Genomic DNA, 21,076 nt, shown 5'->3' with positions numbered 1-21,076 from the left:
CATACCATTCTCGTAGCTTTTCTTTGCACCGCTTTGATTCTTTTTACATCCTTAGCAAGATACGGCCTCCAAAACTGAACACAATACTCCAGATGAGGCCTCACCAACGACTTATACAGGGGCATCAACACTCCCTTTCTTCTGCTGGTCACACCTCTCTCTATACAGCCCAACAACCTTCTAGATACAGCCACCGCTTTGTCACACTGTTTCGTCGCCTTCAAATCCTCAGATACTATCACCTCAAGATCCCTTTCCCCATCTCTGTTTATGTCACACAAATGTGACAAAGAAGAGATGCTGCTGAATTTATAGTTACTACACGTTGATGTTTCTCTTATATATACTATCTGCTACCACATTTGCTTATTTCCGATCTGACGAAGAATATTAATCAGAATATTAATCAGTTGATTCTTTATTACCAGCATCAGTTGTCACTGAGAAATGACCTGACACAGATGTATTTTGGCATAAGCATATGCCTGCATCAGGGGTCTCAAGAAAATCTTAAAACTGAATGGCAGAGAAATGGAATCAGTCACTGGTTCTAAAATCTTTTAATGCTTCAAATAAGAGTGATATACATGAAACCGTACAATAGAAGAAACTTATTCTGCTGTTCAAATGAAACATATTGGAACAACTAATGCTGATAATAAAAAATATCCTTGTTCCTATTATCAATTGTGTACTCCAACCTTTGTCTTATAAGATTAAATCTCCAGATTTCAAGTGTCATGGAAAGTTCTATAGGACTCTTATTTACTCCAGAAGTTTTAAGCGTTTCTCTCTTAATGCTGGGAACAATGAAGTTGCCAAATTGTGACTTAGCTTTAAAAGTTACTCTAGTACAACATTGTGTTTTGTTTTCTCAAGCAAGATTGTTATAGTTTATTTTATATATTTAAAGCATATATTGCCTGCCTATTAACTAGTTGGGTTACAAAATAAGCACAGTAGTTTTGAAAAATCACATACAAACGCAAAATCATCATCATTTTCATACATACTGAATTAAATCCCAAAATATGCCTGTCAAGCTTCTGCAACAGAGCCTCAAAGTTAGTTCATTCCGTTCAATAGGGCCAGCATAAGATAATACTGCCTTTGCTATAACATAAAAGCAGTTCAAACGCTGTCTATTTTCAGAACGTAATGCTCATGTGGTCCTCTAACACTGCAACACCTTCCTAAAATAGACAGGAACTAAATCATACAAATCTTAAAAACCAATAAAAGCAGTTTAAAATGAACTCTAAAAGCAGTTGGCAACCAGTGAAGAGCTTTCATTACACCTGTAACAGATTCAAAAAGTCCTAAACCAAAAATCATGTGTACTGCAGCATGCTGTACTACCTGCAGCACATGAATTCTGGCTTTCATAATTCCCAGTGAAAGACTATCTGAGATTCATACTTTGCAACAGGTATTTCAACTTAATCAGAACTTTTAACTGAAAAAAAAAACATGACTGTACTAATCTAGAAACTTGTGCCTGCATTGTCAACCTCGAGTCAGTAATAACACCCAAACTCATAATCTGGTTCTTAATTGGGATCTGCATCCTTTCAAACACAACAGGTTTATAGTCTATGTCATTAGTTGACCTTGTTACAAGCATCACTTTAGTCTTTGAAACATTCAGTGCTAAATAATTTGCTTGCATCCATAACTTGATCTTAAGTACTCTGCCAATTTCTCCCTTCCTACAGAAAAGCTCTCATTTACAGAAAAAAACAAACTGTATAGCATCAGCATACAGTTTAACCTCAGCCTGCATCACGTAATAACACACAAATTGGTGTCAAATACAAGTTAAATAATAATGCTGATAAGGCATCCCAACTCACTTGCATAGTCCGTCCAGAAAGTGTTGACATAGTGCATTATATTGGTAGTATAATTTTTCAGGTAAGATGAAATGTATATGCTAGCTAACTTTCCATTATAAACACATTGCTAAAGCTTTGGCTATCTATATTGCCCTTGTAACAGTGTTTTATTTTGTCCTATGTAAAGATAATTAAAAATATAATACTTGTTTTGTTTTCATTTAGAAAAATTGTTGACCATGTAGACTGGATGACATCACCTGAGCAAGTGGCTGATTTTGTGAAACGTTTTAGGTATATCTTTCTCAGTATCTAAAAAATGTAACGTAATCTTTCACATCTACTGATTTTGTAATTTTCCCATAATTAATGCAGGCATACTGGGGGCAATTCTATAAATCGGTGCTAGAATTTAAGGTGCCACAAAGGGATGCATTTAGCACCAATTGTGGCTTAAAGGTGCACCTAAGGGGTTGTAGAATACTAGCGCAAAGCTGCTTTGGTGTGCCAAAACTTAGGTATGGCCACATATGTCTTCTGAATATCAGACATAAGTGGATGTGCCTAAGTGTGCCATGCAATGCGCACAACTGAAAGTGTTCTATAAGTTGCATGTTGCTAAGTGAAACACCCATACTCCACCCACATTAGCACCCCATTGCAGTTGCATGTGTGACCATTGATTTGGAAAATGGAAAATTAGCCGTTTTCAAGCTGCGGTAAAAATGGCCTTGATGTGCAGGAAAGACCTGAGTTAGGGCGCGCTAAGGCCACTTTCTACTACAGCTTTGTAAAATCTGTTATATGAACTATTTAAAGAATAGTGCCTAACCCTTATGTGTGTGTAACTACCACTTATTGGTACCAATCACATGCTTAAGTTCTAGTATTTTATATATTTGTGTGCACTATTGATGCCTAATTTAGTCGCTCTTTAGAGAATTGCCTTTACCGTTTACATATTTAAAACCATGTATATGTTCATCAAATCTTTGGTTTTGTTTTTTTCATTTACATTATGTTAGCTAGGTTCCACAAGATATCTACACACCACTTTCTTTTGCATATACTTAGCTTTCATTTTCAGTTATTTTCTATATGCTTATTATTTTTTTTGAGGGGTGCAAATATCTATTAAGGTCATGCCTCTTGATTTTAAACCTCTCCTTCCCTGAAAACATACGTTAATTGTTACTGTGGTATTTATGCTATTTGTGTCAGTGTGATCTGTTTCATCCTGAAAAAGTATCACAGTAAAATCATAATTAAAAACTAATACAGACTAGGGCTACACGATAACATGTCAATTATTATTTGTGATTTAAACGTTCAATGGCAGTTTAATAATGCATGCTACCCTCCTTCTCCCACCCCTTTTGCATGGCCCAGCATCTTTCCCTCCCTCAAGCACGTCTTCAGCCCTGCAGCAGTACCGGCAGCCATACTTAAAGGCTGCCTGTGGCCTACACCTAGCCTTTCTCTCTGACCTGTCCTGCCCCTTGTGATGTAATTTCCTGTTTTTGGAAGGGCGGGTCAGAGGGAAAGGGCTGGCGCAGGGTTTTGGCAGCCTTTGAGTATGGCTGCCACTGGTGATGCAGAGCTGAAGACTTGCTTGCTTTTCAAAAGGTGCACAGGGCAGTAGGGAGAAGGAACTTGAGAGAGAGAGCAACGGGCAGGGATAGGAGGGGGAGAGATGCTTACATCGGACTGTGTGGGAGGGGGGAGGTGGGATTTGAGAGAGAGCCGTGGGCAGAGCCATGAGGGGAGGGAGAGAAGGATGGAAGGAGGGAAATGAAGGGAGAGAGAGAGAGATGTTGGACTTGGAGGGAGGGAAGAAAGAGAGAGGTGTTGGATTTGGGCATGAACTGAGCATGCTTGTGGAGTGCTGGCATAAGTGACTAGAGGCACACCAATGACTGAAGGGGAAGGGGTACCTTTGGCACTTGATTTTTTCGACTGCTGGGGCTTTGGCATGATGATGTATGACCCCCCCCCCCCCCCCCCCCCCCCGGTGCCCCACCAAAATGGACTGCTGGCTACACCCCTGCCTTTAATTACACAATCACAATATTAAAATTATTAATTGCGATTAAGAATTTTAATCAAAGTGCAGCCCTAAGTCTAAATATAAATCTGAAGGAAAATGCAATATTAATACCAACATGATTTTGTTGTTTTTAATTTTGAGATTTTTTTTTTTTATCTGGATTTTTCTGTTTCAAGTTTTAAATGCATTGTTTCACTATGTAACTGGTTCTAGTCTTTTTACAACAGGGGCCCCAAAACTCATTAAGGGCAGAAACTCCATTAGGGGCTTCAGGATTTCCACAATGAATATGCATGAGAAATATTTCCATTGTAGAAATCCTAAAAATCCAAATAGTATGTGGCCTTCTGAAGTTTGGAGACCCCCTGGTTTGCAGCATACCAGGTAGAATTAAGCTGAATCTGAAAGCAATGTTTTGCATTTGGATTTTTGATTTAATTATTGCTTTTCCCAAATCCAAGCTCAGATAAAGTTACAAATTCAGGTGCAGTTAATAGGTCCCTGCCCAAGGTTTATCATGAGTTTGTACAGAAGCAGTAGAGGATGAAGTGACTTGCCCAACGCTCACAAATATTGTCTTGAAACTCCCGTTGACACTCTGATAGGTAATAATTTTCTGCAGCCTGAGAAATTCTGCCAGTATTGGTTTTATTGATCCTTGAATGAATATAAAATTGGAACTCAATACTGCACAGCTGTAGCATCTGTACTACAAGTGAAAAGCTGCAGAACAAATTGCCTTTGCATCCAAATGATGCAGATGTCCAACAGGAATAGGGGTTTGTGTGATAATCTTCAACTACACTTTCTGAGTCCTCATTTAAAATGCAAGGCCATATTTTTAGCTAGGCTCTTTTAATCTGATATGGAATTGATTTTCTTAGTAGGATTGACATAAGAAATTGTTTCTTTTAAATTGGCATTGGTTTTTTTTTGTTCAATTATTTTTATTAATTTTGAAATAACAAAAAGATAGGAAATTAAGTACCAGTGACTTAATAACAGTTTTAACAAGTTTGATTATGTACACTGACTTGTAGAAGAATTATAGACAGTGTTTATATCAACTCTAGGATCCCTGATTCTGTTTCATTACAGGTCTTGTATATCTATAGGAATAAGCATATTATTAAATGTTAGAGGTGGAGATAAGAAATTATACATATATATGTAATTAGTACCCATTTATATTTGCATAGATTATAATAATTAATATTAACTAGATGAGTAATTGAGTATAGGAGACCAGGTTTTATTAAATGCTAAAAGGGAGCCACATTTTTCTGCAGCAGCTTTTTCATATTTAGCGTAAAGACATACTGTATTCCACCACATATCATAAGATAACTTCGTAAAGTCCTTCCAATTCTGACATATCAGTTTTAAAGCAACTTGAATCAATATACGTAATAATTTGGCTATTTGAGGTTGTATTACCGTGTCTAAACCAAATTCTCCCGTGATTATGATTTTGTATGTTAGAGAGATCTTAAAATCTAGAATATGGGGAATAGTGTCCTCTATATGAGACCAATACTCATCCAGTATAGGACAGTGGTAAATTAAGATGTCTAAAGTACCTACATGGTTGTTACAAGACCAGCATCTATTTGAGACTTCTTTAGATATTTTGGAAAGTTTGTAAGGTGTCCACATAGCTCTATGCAAGATGTAGAATGATGATTGGGTAAGAGCAGATGATTTTGAGGATTTATATAGTAATGTCCAGATTTTTTCCCATTGTTCTGCAGATATTTGAGAATTGAGTTCTTTGTTCCAAATGTTTTGTAAGGCTGAAGGAGAGTGAGAAGAGTGCTCTTGGAAGATTTTGTACCATTTAGATGCCGTTTTCTTCCCATTAGACAACTGATGACATAATGTTAAACAACTTGGAGTTTCGTCCTTTAATGAGTTAATATCGAAGTTTGCAGAAATGCAGTGTTTTAGTTGTAGCCATTGAAAGTAGCAGTGATTATGTAAATTATACTTTGCCTGTAATATAGGAAAAGGTAGCCACTTGTGATTATCCAATAGTTGATGTAGAAACCATATTTTTGCTTCAATCCATTTAGGCCAAGCAAAATACATTCCATTAATTTTTAGTTTTGGATTATTCCAAAGTTTGTATCTTAGTGGTCGAATGGATAGAGATTTTAACACATGAGTCCAATGTGTTGAAAGATGATTGAGAAGCGAATATGATGGGATTATAATCCGAATTGTGTATTGAAGACCATGGTAAGAGAGATGTTGGGGTTGCTTTAAAGATCTTTGCTTCCCATTTTATCCAAAGTGGGTCAGTATGTTCTTCTTTTGAGGTGATCCATAAAGAACTTTGTCTTAATAAGAAAGCCTTATGGTAGTCCAAAACATTTTAGAAAATTAACACCACCATTGTGTTTGGGGAATTTAAGATATTTCAATGCAATACGAGGAGGTTTATTAGACCACAAAAACTTTGACAATATTTTTTCCATATTTTTATAAGTACTGGCATTTAACATAACCGGTAACATACTTAAAATATAATTCACTTGCGGTGCTATCATCATCTTTATGGTGTCTAATCTACCCCACCAAGAAAGTTTAAGTGGAGACCATTTATTAGTCATATCCGTCACACAATTCAAAAGGTATGTAGAGTTGAGGTTGATAGTTGCATTAATATTGGAACCAAATAATACACCCAGATATTTCAGGCACGTGGGCGACCATTTAAAATGGGACATTGTGAATTGGTATGATCTAGAGGCCATGTTTAATGGTAACATTTCTGTTTTAGTGGGGTTTAGTTTGTATCCAGATATTCGTGAGTAATTGTTAATTACATCTAGGATGTGAGGGATGGATGAAGGAGTTGTATATATTAATACATCGTCAGCATATGCAGAAAGTTTGGCTGTAATATTTTCCAATTCTACATCTTTAATATGATCAGACTGTAAGATAGTTAAAAGTAAAGGTTCTAGAGCAATATTAAATAATAATGGGGAAAGAGGGCATCCTTGTCTTGTACCTCTTGTTGGCCGAAAAGGAGGGGAATATTGACCATTAATAAACAATTTGTTAGATGGACAGGTATAGAGTACTTTTATCAAATTAATAGCGTTTTGTGTGAAACCAAACCACTTTAAGGTTTGAAACATATATAGCCATTCTATGCGGTCGAAAGCCTTTTCGGGTCAAGACCTATGGCCACATATGGAGTGTTTGATTTTTGTGTTTGTATAAGTATGTTAGTAAATAATCTGGTATTGTCATAAGAATGTCTTCCATGCATAAAGCCAGTCTGATTAGTATTTATGATTTTGGGTAATTTAGTTTGTAGTCTTTCTGCTATGATTTTAGCATAAATTTTGGCATCAATATTTATAAGAGATAAAGGGCGGTAGTTTTGTATTCTTTGGGGATCCTTGCCAGGTTTGGGGAGTACTATAGTTGTAGCTTCAGTAAAGGAACCAGAAACTTCCCCTGAGGAGATTAAATAATTAAAGAAGGAACTTAATAAAGGGGTAAGTATATCTTGAAAAGTAAGATAAAATTCTAAAGTAAATCCATCTGGACCGGGGGCTTTTTTTTTTTTGCCATGGACTTTATAGCAGATTTTATCTCCTGGTCAGTAATGGGTGATGAGAATAATAAATTGTCATCGTAGTCGATGGTGTTATGATTTATGTTATCAAAAAAGGATGTATCAATGTAATCTGTATTATTAGATTCTGATTTATATAATTCATCGTAGAATTTTTGGAAGGCTGATAATATTTGTTGGTTATCTGTTATACTGACATCATTAGAATCTTTAATATGAGAGATATCATTCTTTTTGGCTCTAGTTTTTAGGTAGCTGGCAAGTAGATGTCCAGATTTATTATTGCTGGCGTAAAATTGTGCTGATTTCATAAAAATCTCTTTATTTGCAGTGTTGGCTAATATTATGTTGTATTTGTATCTATCTTTCCGTAGTTTGCTTAAAATGTCCATATTAGATGGGTTTGTTGGTGTAGTTTTTCAAGGTGGGTTATTAAAGTGATTATTAAAGTGGTGATGTGCCACCACTCAGTGTGCAGCCTAATGCATAAGCCAAAGGCGCACGCCTTTGTGTGGTGCCTGGTATAGTGATTGAACCTTTAGAAATCTGTACTATTTAAATGATTTTTAGAGTCTTTGATATGTCTGGAACTATCATTTGATGCAGTGAGGACTACATGATGTGCAGGTCTTTTTCTGCTGTCATCTACTATGATTGTTTTCATTGCTCTGCTATCATAGGCAAACGATGTTTTATTTTAGAATTCTTTATGGCAGGGCAGTTTTACAGTGCATTTTGAATTATATTTGTTTTCACATATTTATTTTAGTTGTAATTTATTTTTAATTGTATTGGTGTCAATGTTAATATCATGAAGTGGGTATTTTATCTTGTACTTGCCTTTTTGGGTCTGTGTGACTTAATGGTGGATATTCGCAATGTCTTTAGCCAGCCAATTCCTGTTTTATTTTCTTCTAACCATAAGTTTAGATATAGGAAGAATGAAACTGCTACGAGATCTTGGTTGACCAATCGCACTAAATGTTCCTTAAATTATATTGAGCCGATTATTGGTAATAGGCCAATTTGAAAATATACTCCTAAGCGAACTCGGAAAGATTCTTCAAACCTTCATACTATTTCTTGCGATTTAGGGGTTCTTTCTGAGTTCTCTTTGGTTCTGGTACCTTGTATGTATATTAAAATCAGACCGGTAAGGAGCAAGTTGTTGCTTCATAATTTAGTTGTATCTGGTGACTTTGGTTTTGTTTTCCTGACTTAGACATAGCTCATAGAACATAATTGTCCAGAACTATCACATTTATGTCCATTAGGATTTAGTATTCTCCACTCCCCGAGTTTAGATAAGCATGGTGGAGGATTGGCTATTCTGTACAAGAGGGGGGTTTTTTTTTTATTAAGAAAATGATAGAGTTTCAGCTTTTTTAAGCAATTTAAACAATTTTATGAGAAAACCTCTTGAACAGAAAAGAAACAATATAACTAAAAAGGAGAACACCATACTTACACAAAAAAAAGGCAATACGTAATTTATTATTTATTTGTTACATTTGTATCCCACATTTTCCCACCTATTTGCAGGCTCAATGTGGCTTACATAGTACCATAGAGGTATTCACCATCTCCGGCAGAGGAACAAATACAAAAAGATATTGTGGTCGAATAAGGCTCATGTGTTATAGACACATTGGGGGATCATAGAGCGGAAGAGTAATGCAATGACTTTTAACAGGCTTAGGTTTCGTTGTGTTGCAAGGTATTAGCAATTAGGTTGGTTCGGTGGGGTATGCCTTTTTGAACAGGTTGGTTTTTATTGATTTCCAGAAGTTTAGGTGGTCATACATTGTTTTCACGGCTTTTGGTAGTGCGTTCCACAGTTGTGTGCTGATGTAGGAGAAGCTGGATGCATAACTTTGCAACTTGGGTAGTAAAGATTTAGGTATGTTCGTGCTGATCTGATTGTGTTTCTTGTTGGTAGGTCTATGAGGTCTAATTTTATGGACATCTCAGTCCTCTCCTTATCCAGATCGGAAAAGTAAAAATCAGGAAAACTCTACAGAGTGATGATGTCTCAAGTCCACAAAAGAAAGAAAGGAAGCAAGGCACAATTCAAGGAAATAATGTTAATAAAAGAATAGAATAAAATAATAGAATAAAAGCAGAAATTCTAAATCAAGCAAATTATATATTACAGAGTAGATGTTATTGGCACTGACAAAAACCCAAGAAGGTTACAAGGTGAGATGGTTCAAAGAAAACAGATTTAACTGAATGTAATTTAATCACACATTTACAAGGAAAATTCAACCAGAAAATACCCCTAACTGTAAAACTCGTGGGTGAAGTTTCAAAAAAGGATTGACGCTTCTGTTGAGTTTGTCTACAGATGTCAAGAAAAACTATTAATTCTATGATTCAGGAACAATTCTTGCCTATGTCGAAAAACTATAAATTCAATCTCTATCTGACTGTAAAACAAAATACACAAAGTAGCAGTCTGGACCCCTATAGTCTCATCTTCTTCCGTCTGTGTCAAATTCAAGTTATCAAAAGGTATCTCAGACACCTCCACAATTGGCTATTCAGAAGACTTCTTTGTATAAGGCAACAAATAATATATTCTGGAAATGGGGGGTGCTATTGTTCCGGAATCTTCAAAATTTCAGCAAGGTATTTTTTTTTTTTTTTAATTTATATTTATTAACATTTTCCATTATTTTACAAGACAATCCGCTTGTTCAGGAAAAGTATATAATTATTTACAAAATTGTAAAATAATAATAAGAACAGGAAAAAATAAGTGAGGCAAAGCATCACAATAAGAAACTATACTCAAGTCCATAATTGTGATCCAAGATTTCAGGAAATTATTGGAGACAATATAAGGATTTATCAGAAAAGGAAAATTATACAAATATTGTTAAGTGGAGCAAACATATAACTTAACGTTTATCCATTTTCGCCGAGGTTATGAGTGAGGATACATGAGACGGTTCTGTAAATACATATTTTTTCTCCCCAAGCCTGATTATACACTTGCAGGGGTATCTTAAAAAAAAAGGCACCCCCCAAGTGCAGAATTTCAGGCCTGAGGAGAAGGAATTGTTTCCTTCGTCGTCGGGTCTCCTTAGAGACATCAGGAAAAAGTAAAACTTTTAAACCCAAAAAGGGTTTATCTCTATTACGGAAAAACAAACGAAAGATCCAATTCTTATCTGGTAGTAATGCAACTGTAGCCACCAATGTAGCCGCAGTTGCCAATTCGGTATCCGAAGTCTCAAGCAAGAGAGAGACATCAATCGGAGCTTCGGGTTGAGAGGTTCCTTTCCCTGGGATATAGTAAACCATAGTCATTGGAGGCAAATTCTGTTCAGGAATTAATAGATTTTCACGCATATAGCGCTTCAGCATATCTATAGGAGTAACATTTTGAAGTCTGGGAAAATTGATAAATCTTAGGTTATGATTTTTAGTATAATTGTCAAAGGATTCCATTTTGTCTCTAAGATTTGTCAAATCTTTTACCATAGTAGATTGTAACGTTTCAAGCTTCATAATTCTCTGATCCAAATTGAGAAATTTTCCATCCAAATCTTTAATCTGTTGTTCTTGTACCCCTAAGTTATTTTCCAGAATTTTAATTTTAGGTTGAAAGTCATTTATCTGTTTAAGGAAAACTTGTCCCAGATTGGAAACCAAATCCCACAAAGCTTCTAGTGTCACATCCTTTGGTCTAGTAATAAATTCTTTAGGTAATTCAAACCTTACAGGCTGGTCTCCGTCTTCACTCGGTCCCTCGGCGTCTCTCCCCTCAGTTTGCAGCGTTTCCACAAGCAAACCGCTCTCCAGTCCCGCCTCTATAGTAAGGGAGGCTTCGATTCGGCGTTCTTCTGGGCCCCTGACCTCTCCAGGAGTGGACCCCGTCGAATCCAAGAGAAAGGAACTGGCGCCTATCGGCTGGGGAGGAGGAGTACGTTCGACGGGGCTAAGGGTCACTTCAAGACCAGAGAGCGCCGAAGTCTCCGTTTCGCCGGCGCGAACCTCTGGCAGCAAACCGCCGTCTCGGTGAACTCCTTGTGATCTCAGGTATCGATCCAACGGACCAGGTAATGAGGGGGTAAGCGGGGAAGCCCTACCCGCTATTCTCCCTCTTTGTTTCGGCATTTCTCAGGAGCGTGAGTCACAACAACCTAACAACTTGCAGCCATCTTGGATCCAGCAAGGTATTTTTTAAAGGTAATAAGAGGAGCAACAGCTGGTAATTTAGGAAAATTAATAAAGCACAATCTTTTTATTTATTTTAAAATTTATAACCCGCACATCTACAATTCTGAGTGGGAAACAATACACATTTCACAAAATATAGAACTTAATCATAATGTAAAACTCAAAAGCCAATATTATTCAGGCAATCCAAATCAAACGCCTGCTGTAACAAAACAGTTTTCAAAGCCTTTTTAAAATTGTCCATATTTCGTAAAGCTCAGAACTGAGCAGTTAAAGAATTTCACAGTCTAGGTCCTGCGATATAGCAAATCGAGTTCCTATATTTATCCACAAAAACAGTCTTAAAAGAAGGAACAAAGGGCATATTAGAAGATGCTGACCTCAAAGTCTAAGAAGTCTGATATAAGTGCAAATTTGCTGAAATCACAGGAGAGATTTTCCAAATTCTCTTTTTTTTTTTTTCCTCTATAGTGGCAAATTCTCTTTAATTAAAGCAAACGGTCCCTCTTTAAGTTTTTCAGTTTCAGACTTAGTTGATGATTCAAAGGACTCCCAGCTCTGTATTTTGGATTCCGTATCAGCATCTTTACCAGGAAATGATTGAGTTTGAGTTACTAACATCAAAATGTTATCAGAAAAATAACTCTTCAAACTCACTAAGGTTTCCCTAATCATTTCTAAAGTTATTACCTCAGGTCTTGCAGGCAGCAGGGATTTAATCGGTAACACTAAACCAATATGAGTATTCTCACTGCTCCGCTCTACCACTTTCTCCACATCAGCACCTTGATCACCGACTGAAACTTGATCAATGCTCTCCTGCTTTGCTACACTCGGTGTTTGCATTGGTTTGCCTCTGCACCCAGAACAAGCACTCCCTCTCCAAGTGACACAGGACCAGGAGCATTGCTAAGCAAAGCCGCCAGCATCGTCGGGTGAATCTGCAAATCTGGCCTGAGAAAGGTATCCACTTCAAATGGAGCAAGCGGTTCACCTTCTGCCATCCCCACCCGCAGCAAAGATGCCAGCCTAGTGCTTGTGCTTGAGAACGCAAATCAATCCATTGGTCCTACCTGAGGAAGAACAGGAGCCACAGGGGTAAGCCCTCTGCTTTCCCCTTCATTTAGGCATAGATTCTAGATGAAATATGCATAAAAAAACTCCCAGGAAGTTAAGGAGGACAAGGAGCAATCTGTAGCGCTTCCTACTCAGACACATCCATGTTTCAGCTTACTTTAAAGAGTTACATTGGCTTTTTGTTCATGCACGTATTATTTTTAAGATTATTTGTCTTGTTTATCAGGTATTGTATGGAAATACATCAGAATTGCTGATTCAGGTCTTCCCCCCCCCCCCCCCCCCCCCATTGCTTTTACTCAGAGTAAAATATTTACTCTGCACAAGATGGTCTGTTACTGAAATTTCTGATACTTAAGAGTGTACGGTTTAAATGTCAGCTTAGCACCATGTTTTCCTTCCAGGCAGTTGGTACTTGGAATGAATTGCCTGTTTCTATCCACTTGGAATCAAATTATATGCATTTACACAAGAAGCTGAAAACATTTTTATTTGACAGGTTTTATTTGTTTTCCATTCCCGATTTATTTTTTATTCTTTAACTATTTTGAATATATGTGTTTATAGTTATTATTCCTCACCTTTATGTGGACTCTTATATTGTAAACCACGTAGAACCTCCTGCTGGGACCAGTGCAGTCTCCAAATCATGAATTAGATTAGATTAGACTTGCTGGATCCAGCGTACCACTGTATGAGCTACTTAACCTCCATAGAATAAAGCCTGGACCCCACGTGCCATTGAACTAAAAATGCCTGTTCTGGCTTCCTCTCTTAAATATCTCTAATGAAAGAGCCTCCTTAAACTATAATTTTGGTGTTTTTGTTTACCACTGTTACTAAGGTATCCACTTTGAGACATAAAAAAGCCAATCAAGTACAAAAGATAAAACCAAAATATTATGGCTAAACTATACTAATTATTTTATTCTGATGGAATTGCCAATAGATGATATGATTCTGAAAGTGGAGAAAGTTTCTGAAGTCCTTGAAGTACTTTTGGACACTACTTTGTCTTTGACACTTCAGGTTAATGCAGTGGAGTTTTCAGAAGTATTCATTCTTTGTTGAAAGGCATTTTTCTGTTTTGGTCCAGTCCGTTGTCTTATCATATTTAGATTACTGTAATGGCTTATATTGCTTATCATCTCAGACTGTTCGTCATTTAAAGGTTTGGCAGTATACTACAGCCAAGTTGATTTTGGGCAGAAAAAAAGATTGGATCATGCCACTCCTTGTTTGCTGCGTTTGCATTGGCTGCCTGTTAAGGCTTGAATATCCTATAAATTGGCGTTTTGATTATAAACTTTTTGATGAATTATGTCCAGGTAACCTAACAAAAATATTTACTTTTCCTACCTTCCCATCTACCTCTAGAGTTTGGAGGTAGATGTTCACGCCTTCTTTATTTTCCTTCTATTGTAAGAATCAAATATGTCCTGGAAAGAAGTATTACTGAATAAATGGGAGGCATATGGGATCTCTGATACAAGCTCATGTCTCCTACTTAGCAAAACTTATGCACTGGGGAAGAAATGCATACTTAAGAATTTGATGCAGGAGGAACCTCTCTCCTTTTGGTATTGGAGAAACAGATTCCATGAGTTAACGCTTTGGGAAGCATGGGCTGCTCAGATTTCTCCAAGGAGAAGAGCCTTCATGTCTATTTGGAATTGTTACTTGCAAAATATTTCCCATAAGGCAAAAAATGCTGTATTAAATAGGTTTCCAAGTGTTTCCTAAATTAATCAGTTTGTTGATTGGGTACTCTGCCTAGTTGGGGTTGGAGGGGGGGGGGGTTAGGAAAGTAGATGTTATCATTCCAATGATGACCTGGGGTCATACAAGTCCAGACAACGGGTCATCTCTGGTGTAGTTCAAGGCAGTGGTTACAGTAGGGTGGGAATGGGGTGTGATTCAGTAAATCAGATCTCAACGGTCTATTCTTGTATGCTATTATTTTGTATAAAATTGAAATCTTTGCCTAAATTAGAGATTTAACAGTTTGTTGACTTGGGTTTTTTGATCCTGATAAGATTGATAATCCTTAAAATTTTGTAATAAGCAGAATATGAAGGGTGTGGTGTGGGGCGTTTGGGTTAGAAATGAAAATTATTATTTAAAATATTGAAGAACACATGTTTCTGTTTGAATTAATGTATTTTTATTAATTCAATAAAAATTGTTTACAGTTAAGAATCAAATAAAAAAAGCCTTTACATTTCTCTTTTATTTTTCAAGCTGTCCAGATCTGGAATTTTCTACCTGTAGAGCTTAAAACTATGCCAATATATCTTTATTTTTGCAAAAATCTGAAAATTCATCTTTTTACTTAGGTTTATTGATTTTCTTAATGAGTTGTAATCTGATCTGAAACAACTTCGCTGGGCATTGGTAGACTATAAATACCATATCATGTCCATGAATCCATTAGCCTAGCCTTGCATCATTCATCATACTCTCCATGGACTGCAGGATGGAAGTTCTCACATAGCTGTCCCACCTCTTCGCTTGTATTCATTTTAAGCTGAAAAGTTTCAAGTTTATTAAATTTTTATTATACTGCCTATTAAATACCTTCTGAGCAGTGTATACAATTGTGAATGTATTTGATAAGAGAGGGAGAAAAGAAAAGTAATAAAAATAATATGAAATCAAAATGAAATGAACTAAGGCAGTCTTGCATGACATTCCAGTGCAGAAACTATCACACTTGCACAGTCAAGCTCCAAACGTGAAATAGAAAAACTAAGTCACTGTTTTCCCATATGGGATTTTGTCAGGTGATGTCACTCATCTTTGAGGACCTCCATCCTAATATCCACTGAGACCATCTTTTACAGATAAATGATTTGGCTTTCTCTGCAATTCAGTTCTGACACATTGATTTTTAAAATATATATTATATATGCATATATACTAGGAATTGCATCATTAGTACAAAAATAAACAAACATACACTTGTACAAAAAAGTGACATGGGCAAGAAAACATAAATTTAAGAAAAAGAAAAGCTATTTTAACCACCTGCTAAAGTCCCCAAAATTATGGGAGAGGAAGTCAATTAAGATTATTTGTAAGAAACAAATCTTTTATAAACAAAGGCAAAAACAGATACATGATTACCATAAACTCGATTATTACATTATCAGTGAAACCCTATTAATTGTATCCCAGTTGCTACAGATGGAACTAATGCAGATGAATCAACTGATCGTTGCACAGCTAGAAGAGAGGTCAGTTGTTCAGGTTGAAAAAAATATATACATTGTTGGCTTCCCTATACAGGGGAATAAGAATAGGGCCCCTAGTTATAACACACCTGGTCTTAATAACAAAAATTGCATTTCTGGGTCTCAGTCATCACATTAGGAAAAATCCTAATTTTACAATTAAGAAATAAATTATCCCTATGCTTAATTGTAAAACTGAAACATTGATTTTTTTTCTTAGGTGAAGATTTTTTGTCTCCCTCACCCCCTTTTTTCTTCTTTTTAGTATACCTTAGTGAAGTGTTTCTTATAAAGTTTCTACTTCCTTTCAGTGTTTCAGCCTCAAGCCTGTTTTTATCAGTGACATTTGACACGCTTCTCTGTCAACCCTTTTTTTATTCATTGGTTCTCCTCTTCAAGAACAGTTATTCTTTTAATTTCTTATTTATTTTCCGGGTGATGTTCAGTAAGAATATTGTCAAATTCAGGCATTATTCCTCTAATTCTATAAAAGTCACCAAAAATTGTGCGCGCAAATTTGGGCACATGTCCAATTTAATTAAATAATGAGCTAATTAGTGCCAATAATTTGCTTTTTTAATGAACAATTATTGGCTCTAATTTAGATTTAATTGAACTTTGTGCATGTAAATTTAGACGCAGAATCAGTTGGTGCAAATGATTACGCGTAAAGTGAGTCGTAATCCCAGGCATAAGCACTATTGTGTAAACCACTTCTTATAGAATAGCACTTTTTTGGCGCCATATATATAGAATTCACCCCTATCTGCTTTGTTGCCAGAATATGTTCATCACTATTATAAGACCTGCTGTAACTGGGTGAGGATCACAATTCTGCCATCTGTAGCATCTGAAGAATGATGTTGCTGAGGGCCATCAGGATCCACAGCAGGGGGGGCTGTTTTACTTTGAACAGCAAAACTTCTGTTCGACTGAATAGGTTCCTAAGCTACTGAAACAACAGATTGTTTGGCACTGAAGTCTTAGAAATGGCCCCGAGGACCTGCAAGAAGACAGCCATTACCGTAGCACCAATCTCTTTTTCAAGGGCTCCAAAAGCAAGGGGATACTGACGTGTACTCTCTAGCCCTTAAAGGACTCCAGGGACTGAATAGTTCTGACACCTTAACCAGTGTTCAAGACCAATCCTGGAAAGGCTCTTTAAAGGGAGAAGACTAAGGTACAAACTGGTGGCCCGTTGCAAACATTGACATTTGGATTTTTCAGATTGCCTGTTAGAGATGGTGCAGTGAATGACACAGAGAGAAGCAGGCATGTATGGCTTTCTACCCTTCTGCTACTGCCCAACCCCTGCCCCCCTATGCCCTGTGAATTTCTGATTTTTGTTTAATAAAAATAAGAGCATTCTAACTCTCAAAATTTGTTTTGTTCGGTTGGTGCACTGGTGTTTCATTTCTTATTTTGTCTTTGAAGACAACCCTTAGCTAAGGAATCCCATATGTGTGACTGATGCATGGCTGGCCCTCCTTTGAGCAACTATGTTGTTCACTCATGTTTTTGCCCTGCCATTGATATTCAAATCAGGACCTGCAGTGAGGCTCTGTACATGATCCCACAAAATAGTTGCTTATATTTAACCCAAATTCTCTAGATAGCAGTTCACCAACTACAAACCATCTCCCTTCCTCTTCTGGAGTTGAGATTGTTAGCATAATTACAGGACTGAGGCTTGCATGCATATATCTGTGTTTCAAACTTGGTTTACTGTTTGTGAAAGATGCATATATCACTGTAGATGGGTAATGTTCAGCCTTTTTCATCTCATGACACACAAGATGCAAAAATTATCAAGGCACACCATAATTTTTTAAGGATGATATTTAACAAATGAGTATTAAGATTATGTTTAAAATTCATTAATTAAAATTGTAATCATTGTTTTATCTTTATGACCACGAATAACATGCATTCAAAAACAACAGCAGAAATAGACAGCCAGTGCTGGTTGGTATATTTTGCACAGTGTCAAGTGGCTAATTCTGTGGCAAACTCAAGGAAAGGTTAGACGCAGCTGTTACAGCACTGTACATGCATCTAAGAAAATCAGGAACTGAGTCCAGCTATTCATGAAAAGTATAGCAGTATACAAAATCCAACCCTATTCTAGCAAAAAAAAAAAAAAAATTAGGCACTATGTGCACACAGAAAAGAAGTGAAGCTCAATCAATGATTCCAAGAGCATAAAACAGAGCAAAGCCATAAGTATGTTCATTAAAACAGAGGTATCAAGATGGCTGTGATGTACTATCTTGAAATCCACCAAACCCCTTTGTGTCTGCAGAAGTTTTACTTTATTGAGCAATTGCCGCTGTTGTGCAAAATCTCCCTTTCATTTGGTTGATCAAGGTGCCCTCTCCATTTGTCCCCTAGCTTTCCTCTTCACCTCAATTTCTCTATCTGCCCTACTGGCCTCTTTCTCTCCCAGTTTCTTCCTTCACATTTGCCTACCTGTTCTCTTCCACCTCTGTGCATCTAATCATTAGATGCTCTACCTATACTGACCTAGTCCGCCCTAACTGTGTCTCCAAGTCTGTGCACAATTTTTTTTGCGTAAAATTATTTGGAAAACTGACACAAATGAAAAAGAAAAAGAAAAGACTTATGCGATCAGCATAACATGGCTTGTGGTGTTTACAAGAAGCTGCATTATAGAACTTGCATAGTAATGAGGAGTTTTGAGTGCTGTGCTTTCCTTCTTATTACTATGTAAAATGCAGTAACCAAAATAACACTGCATTACAGCAGTGAAAATTGTTTTAGAGCCCTTATGTGTTAAGGTGCAAATAGCAGAGCACAGTAATGCAGCTTGATTACTACCTTCCCCCCCCCCCCCCCCCCCCCCCCACCCACCCACCCACTCATAATGGCAGAATATAAAGGGGATAAGGTGGGCTCACTTTGTTAGTTGCTGAGACAGTACAAAAGATTTTTAGTTATTTGGATTAGCTGAGGAGTATCCTAATTTCTAGAGGCAAATTCTGCTGATGCTTTTTGTGGCCTTGTGCAAGTCACTTTACCCTCCATCCAGTGTCTCAGGTATAGACTTAAATTTTAAGTTCTCTGTGGACAGGAAAAGAGCAACAGTTCCTGAATGTAACTCACCTTGAAGTGCTACTGAAAAGTTGTGAGCTAAATCCAAATCCGTTTCCCATTTGGTCCAGTCATAGCATAGCATCATTTCCAAGGCTCAATAATGTATATTTCTTTATTTGTTTTTACTGTAAGTCTTTGTAGAACATTTATAAGCTTAGCTTTTAATTATGAATTCATTAACATATAAACATTGTTTTGCAGAGATGCATTTTGGCCTAATGGTATTTTAGCAGAGACTGCTCCACGCAGAGATAAAGCTATTAGAATGAGAACAAGAGTAGCAGCGAAAACCAAACTGCTGGAAATAATGCCTGGTGAGTGTGTTTCTTTATGTAATTTAGGGGGCAATTTCAAAATGCTATGAGTAGTTGAAAAGTATGCGGGTACTTTAGCCTACAGATTTCTTACCAGTTTTTCAGAGGGAAAAATATAAGCATACTTTCCTTTCAAAATTGCTTAGAGAAAAAAGTAACCACAGAATTTGCAGCTGCCTTTTCTGCTGATAATTGTTTCCTGCTACAAATCAAAACTAGGTGCATTGTTGCCTCCCACTTTCAAGCTCACTTTTCCCACCGATTAAAAGAATGCAAGTTGTTAATTCCCACACATTCTTTAATTCAGAAAAAAGATAAACAATTTTTTAGACAATTAGTTTGCCTGGGTAAATGGTGTTTAAAAATTGCCCTCTTAACATGTACTGTGCGATTGCTTTAGCAATACAGAATGCTATTGCCTTTTTGAGACCAGAGGTAAAGGTTAAATTCTGTTACTTAGCTTCCCACTATTCCAGAACCTATGGGGATAGTCAGCAGGTGGAGATAGAGAACTGAAAACTGAGCTGAGACATATCTCTCTTGGCTTCCAGTCCAGCTCCTCAGTGTTTTCTATCTCCAGCAGGTGGGTGGATACACTTTTCAGGCTCTGGTTCTGAGTGATTTGCTCCTGGACCAGTTGGTCCCTATTTGAGCTCTGTGGGTGGCTTGATTCTGCAGAATCATATCTGGAGGTCTTCAGATCCCTGTCTCTGGTGCCCGGCAAATTTACTTCTTCCCTCCCTTCACGTCTCCCCTATTTCCTGTGGATCTCTTCTTTCCAGAAACAACATTAAAAAAAATAAAAAAAGAAAGGAGTAGGAAAGGGGTTTCTTGAACAGTGTGGGACAGGGTATCAGCCCTGAGCCTTTCTCATCTGTGGTAAGACTTGTGGAGATTATGAGCTTGGGGGGGGGGGGGGAGGGGAGCAGCCAGTAGTGGTAAGTCCAACTAAAGTTTAACTCAGAACCGCCTGGAGAGCTGCACATTCTATTTGATGCAGAGGAGGAATCCTGACTTACCACTTGGGACACGTGCTATGCTTATGACAGGGTAAATGGCGACTCCCGCGGAGGCAGTTAGTGTCCCACTGTGGGACCTGCAAGCCAGCGTCCAGGTGTTGCAGTGTATGCAAGCAAGGAATCCTTCGGGATGCAGAAGAAATGGTCAGCATCTGAATATGCCGGGTCTTTGTGCTCTGGTATGCGGTTTGATGCAGGAGAATGCAGGAATGGGTGCCATTTTGTCAGGTCCCACTGGCAGTGAGACTGATCACACATGAAGCACAGCTGCCATTTTACAGCCTCAGAGCTCGACAGTATTCAGCTGCATCAGGATCTTTGTTTTCTGCCTATTTACTGAAGCCTGGAGTTGCTGCAAGTTGCTTTCATTTTCTTGCCACGCTGCCCCTCCGCCTCCTAAGAGATCTCGTTTAGATCTCCAGGAGTGGGCAAATAAGGCTCTCTCTTCTTATCTGATATGGCGTCGGTTTATTCAGAGGAGCCATCGTCGAAAGAGCCGTTAGAGGGGGGAGAGCTCCCTCCAAAAGTACTGAGATTGTTTCATAAAGAAGAGCTCAGTACTCTTATTTCTGAGGCACTGGCAGTGCTTTCCATTGAGAAGCCTTCTGCTTCACCATCAGGAGTTCCATCTTCGTTGATCATGAAGGTACTTAGAGG

The 21,076-nt window shown here is 37.5% G+C and overlaps 1 protein-coding gene across 3 annotated transcripts in view; it reads left to right on the top strand.

The window, feature by feature from the left end:
• SNX13 (sorting nexin 13) overlaps positions 1 to 21,076 on the top strand; it is a 483,917-nt gene that overhangs the window by 440,948 nt on the left and 21,893 nt on the right. For all 3 annotated transcript variants that reach the window (XM_030201510.1, XM_030201500.1, XM_030201519.1), the window contains 2 exons: positions 2,061 to 2,129; positions 19,288 to 19,400. In XM_030201510.1, the coding sequence (XP_030057370.1) occupies positions 2,061 to 2,129; positions 19,288 to 19,400 (182 nt within the window). The remainder of the gene's footprint in view (positions 1 to 2,060; positions 2,130 to 19,287; positions 19,401 to 21,076) is intronic.

The sequence above is a fragment of the Microcaecilia unicolor genome, chromosome 1 (genome assembly GCF_901765095.1).
Source record: "Microcaecilia unicolor chromosome 1, aMicUni1.1, whole genome shotgun sequence".
Lineage (NCBI taxonomy): Eukaryota > Metazoa > Chordata > Amphibia > Gymnophiona > Siphonopidae > Microcaecilia > Microcaecilia unicolor.
Note: the sequence above shows the minus strand (reverse complement) of the source record. Positions and strands in the feature narration are given on the sequence as shown.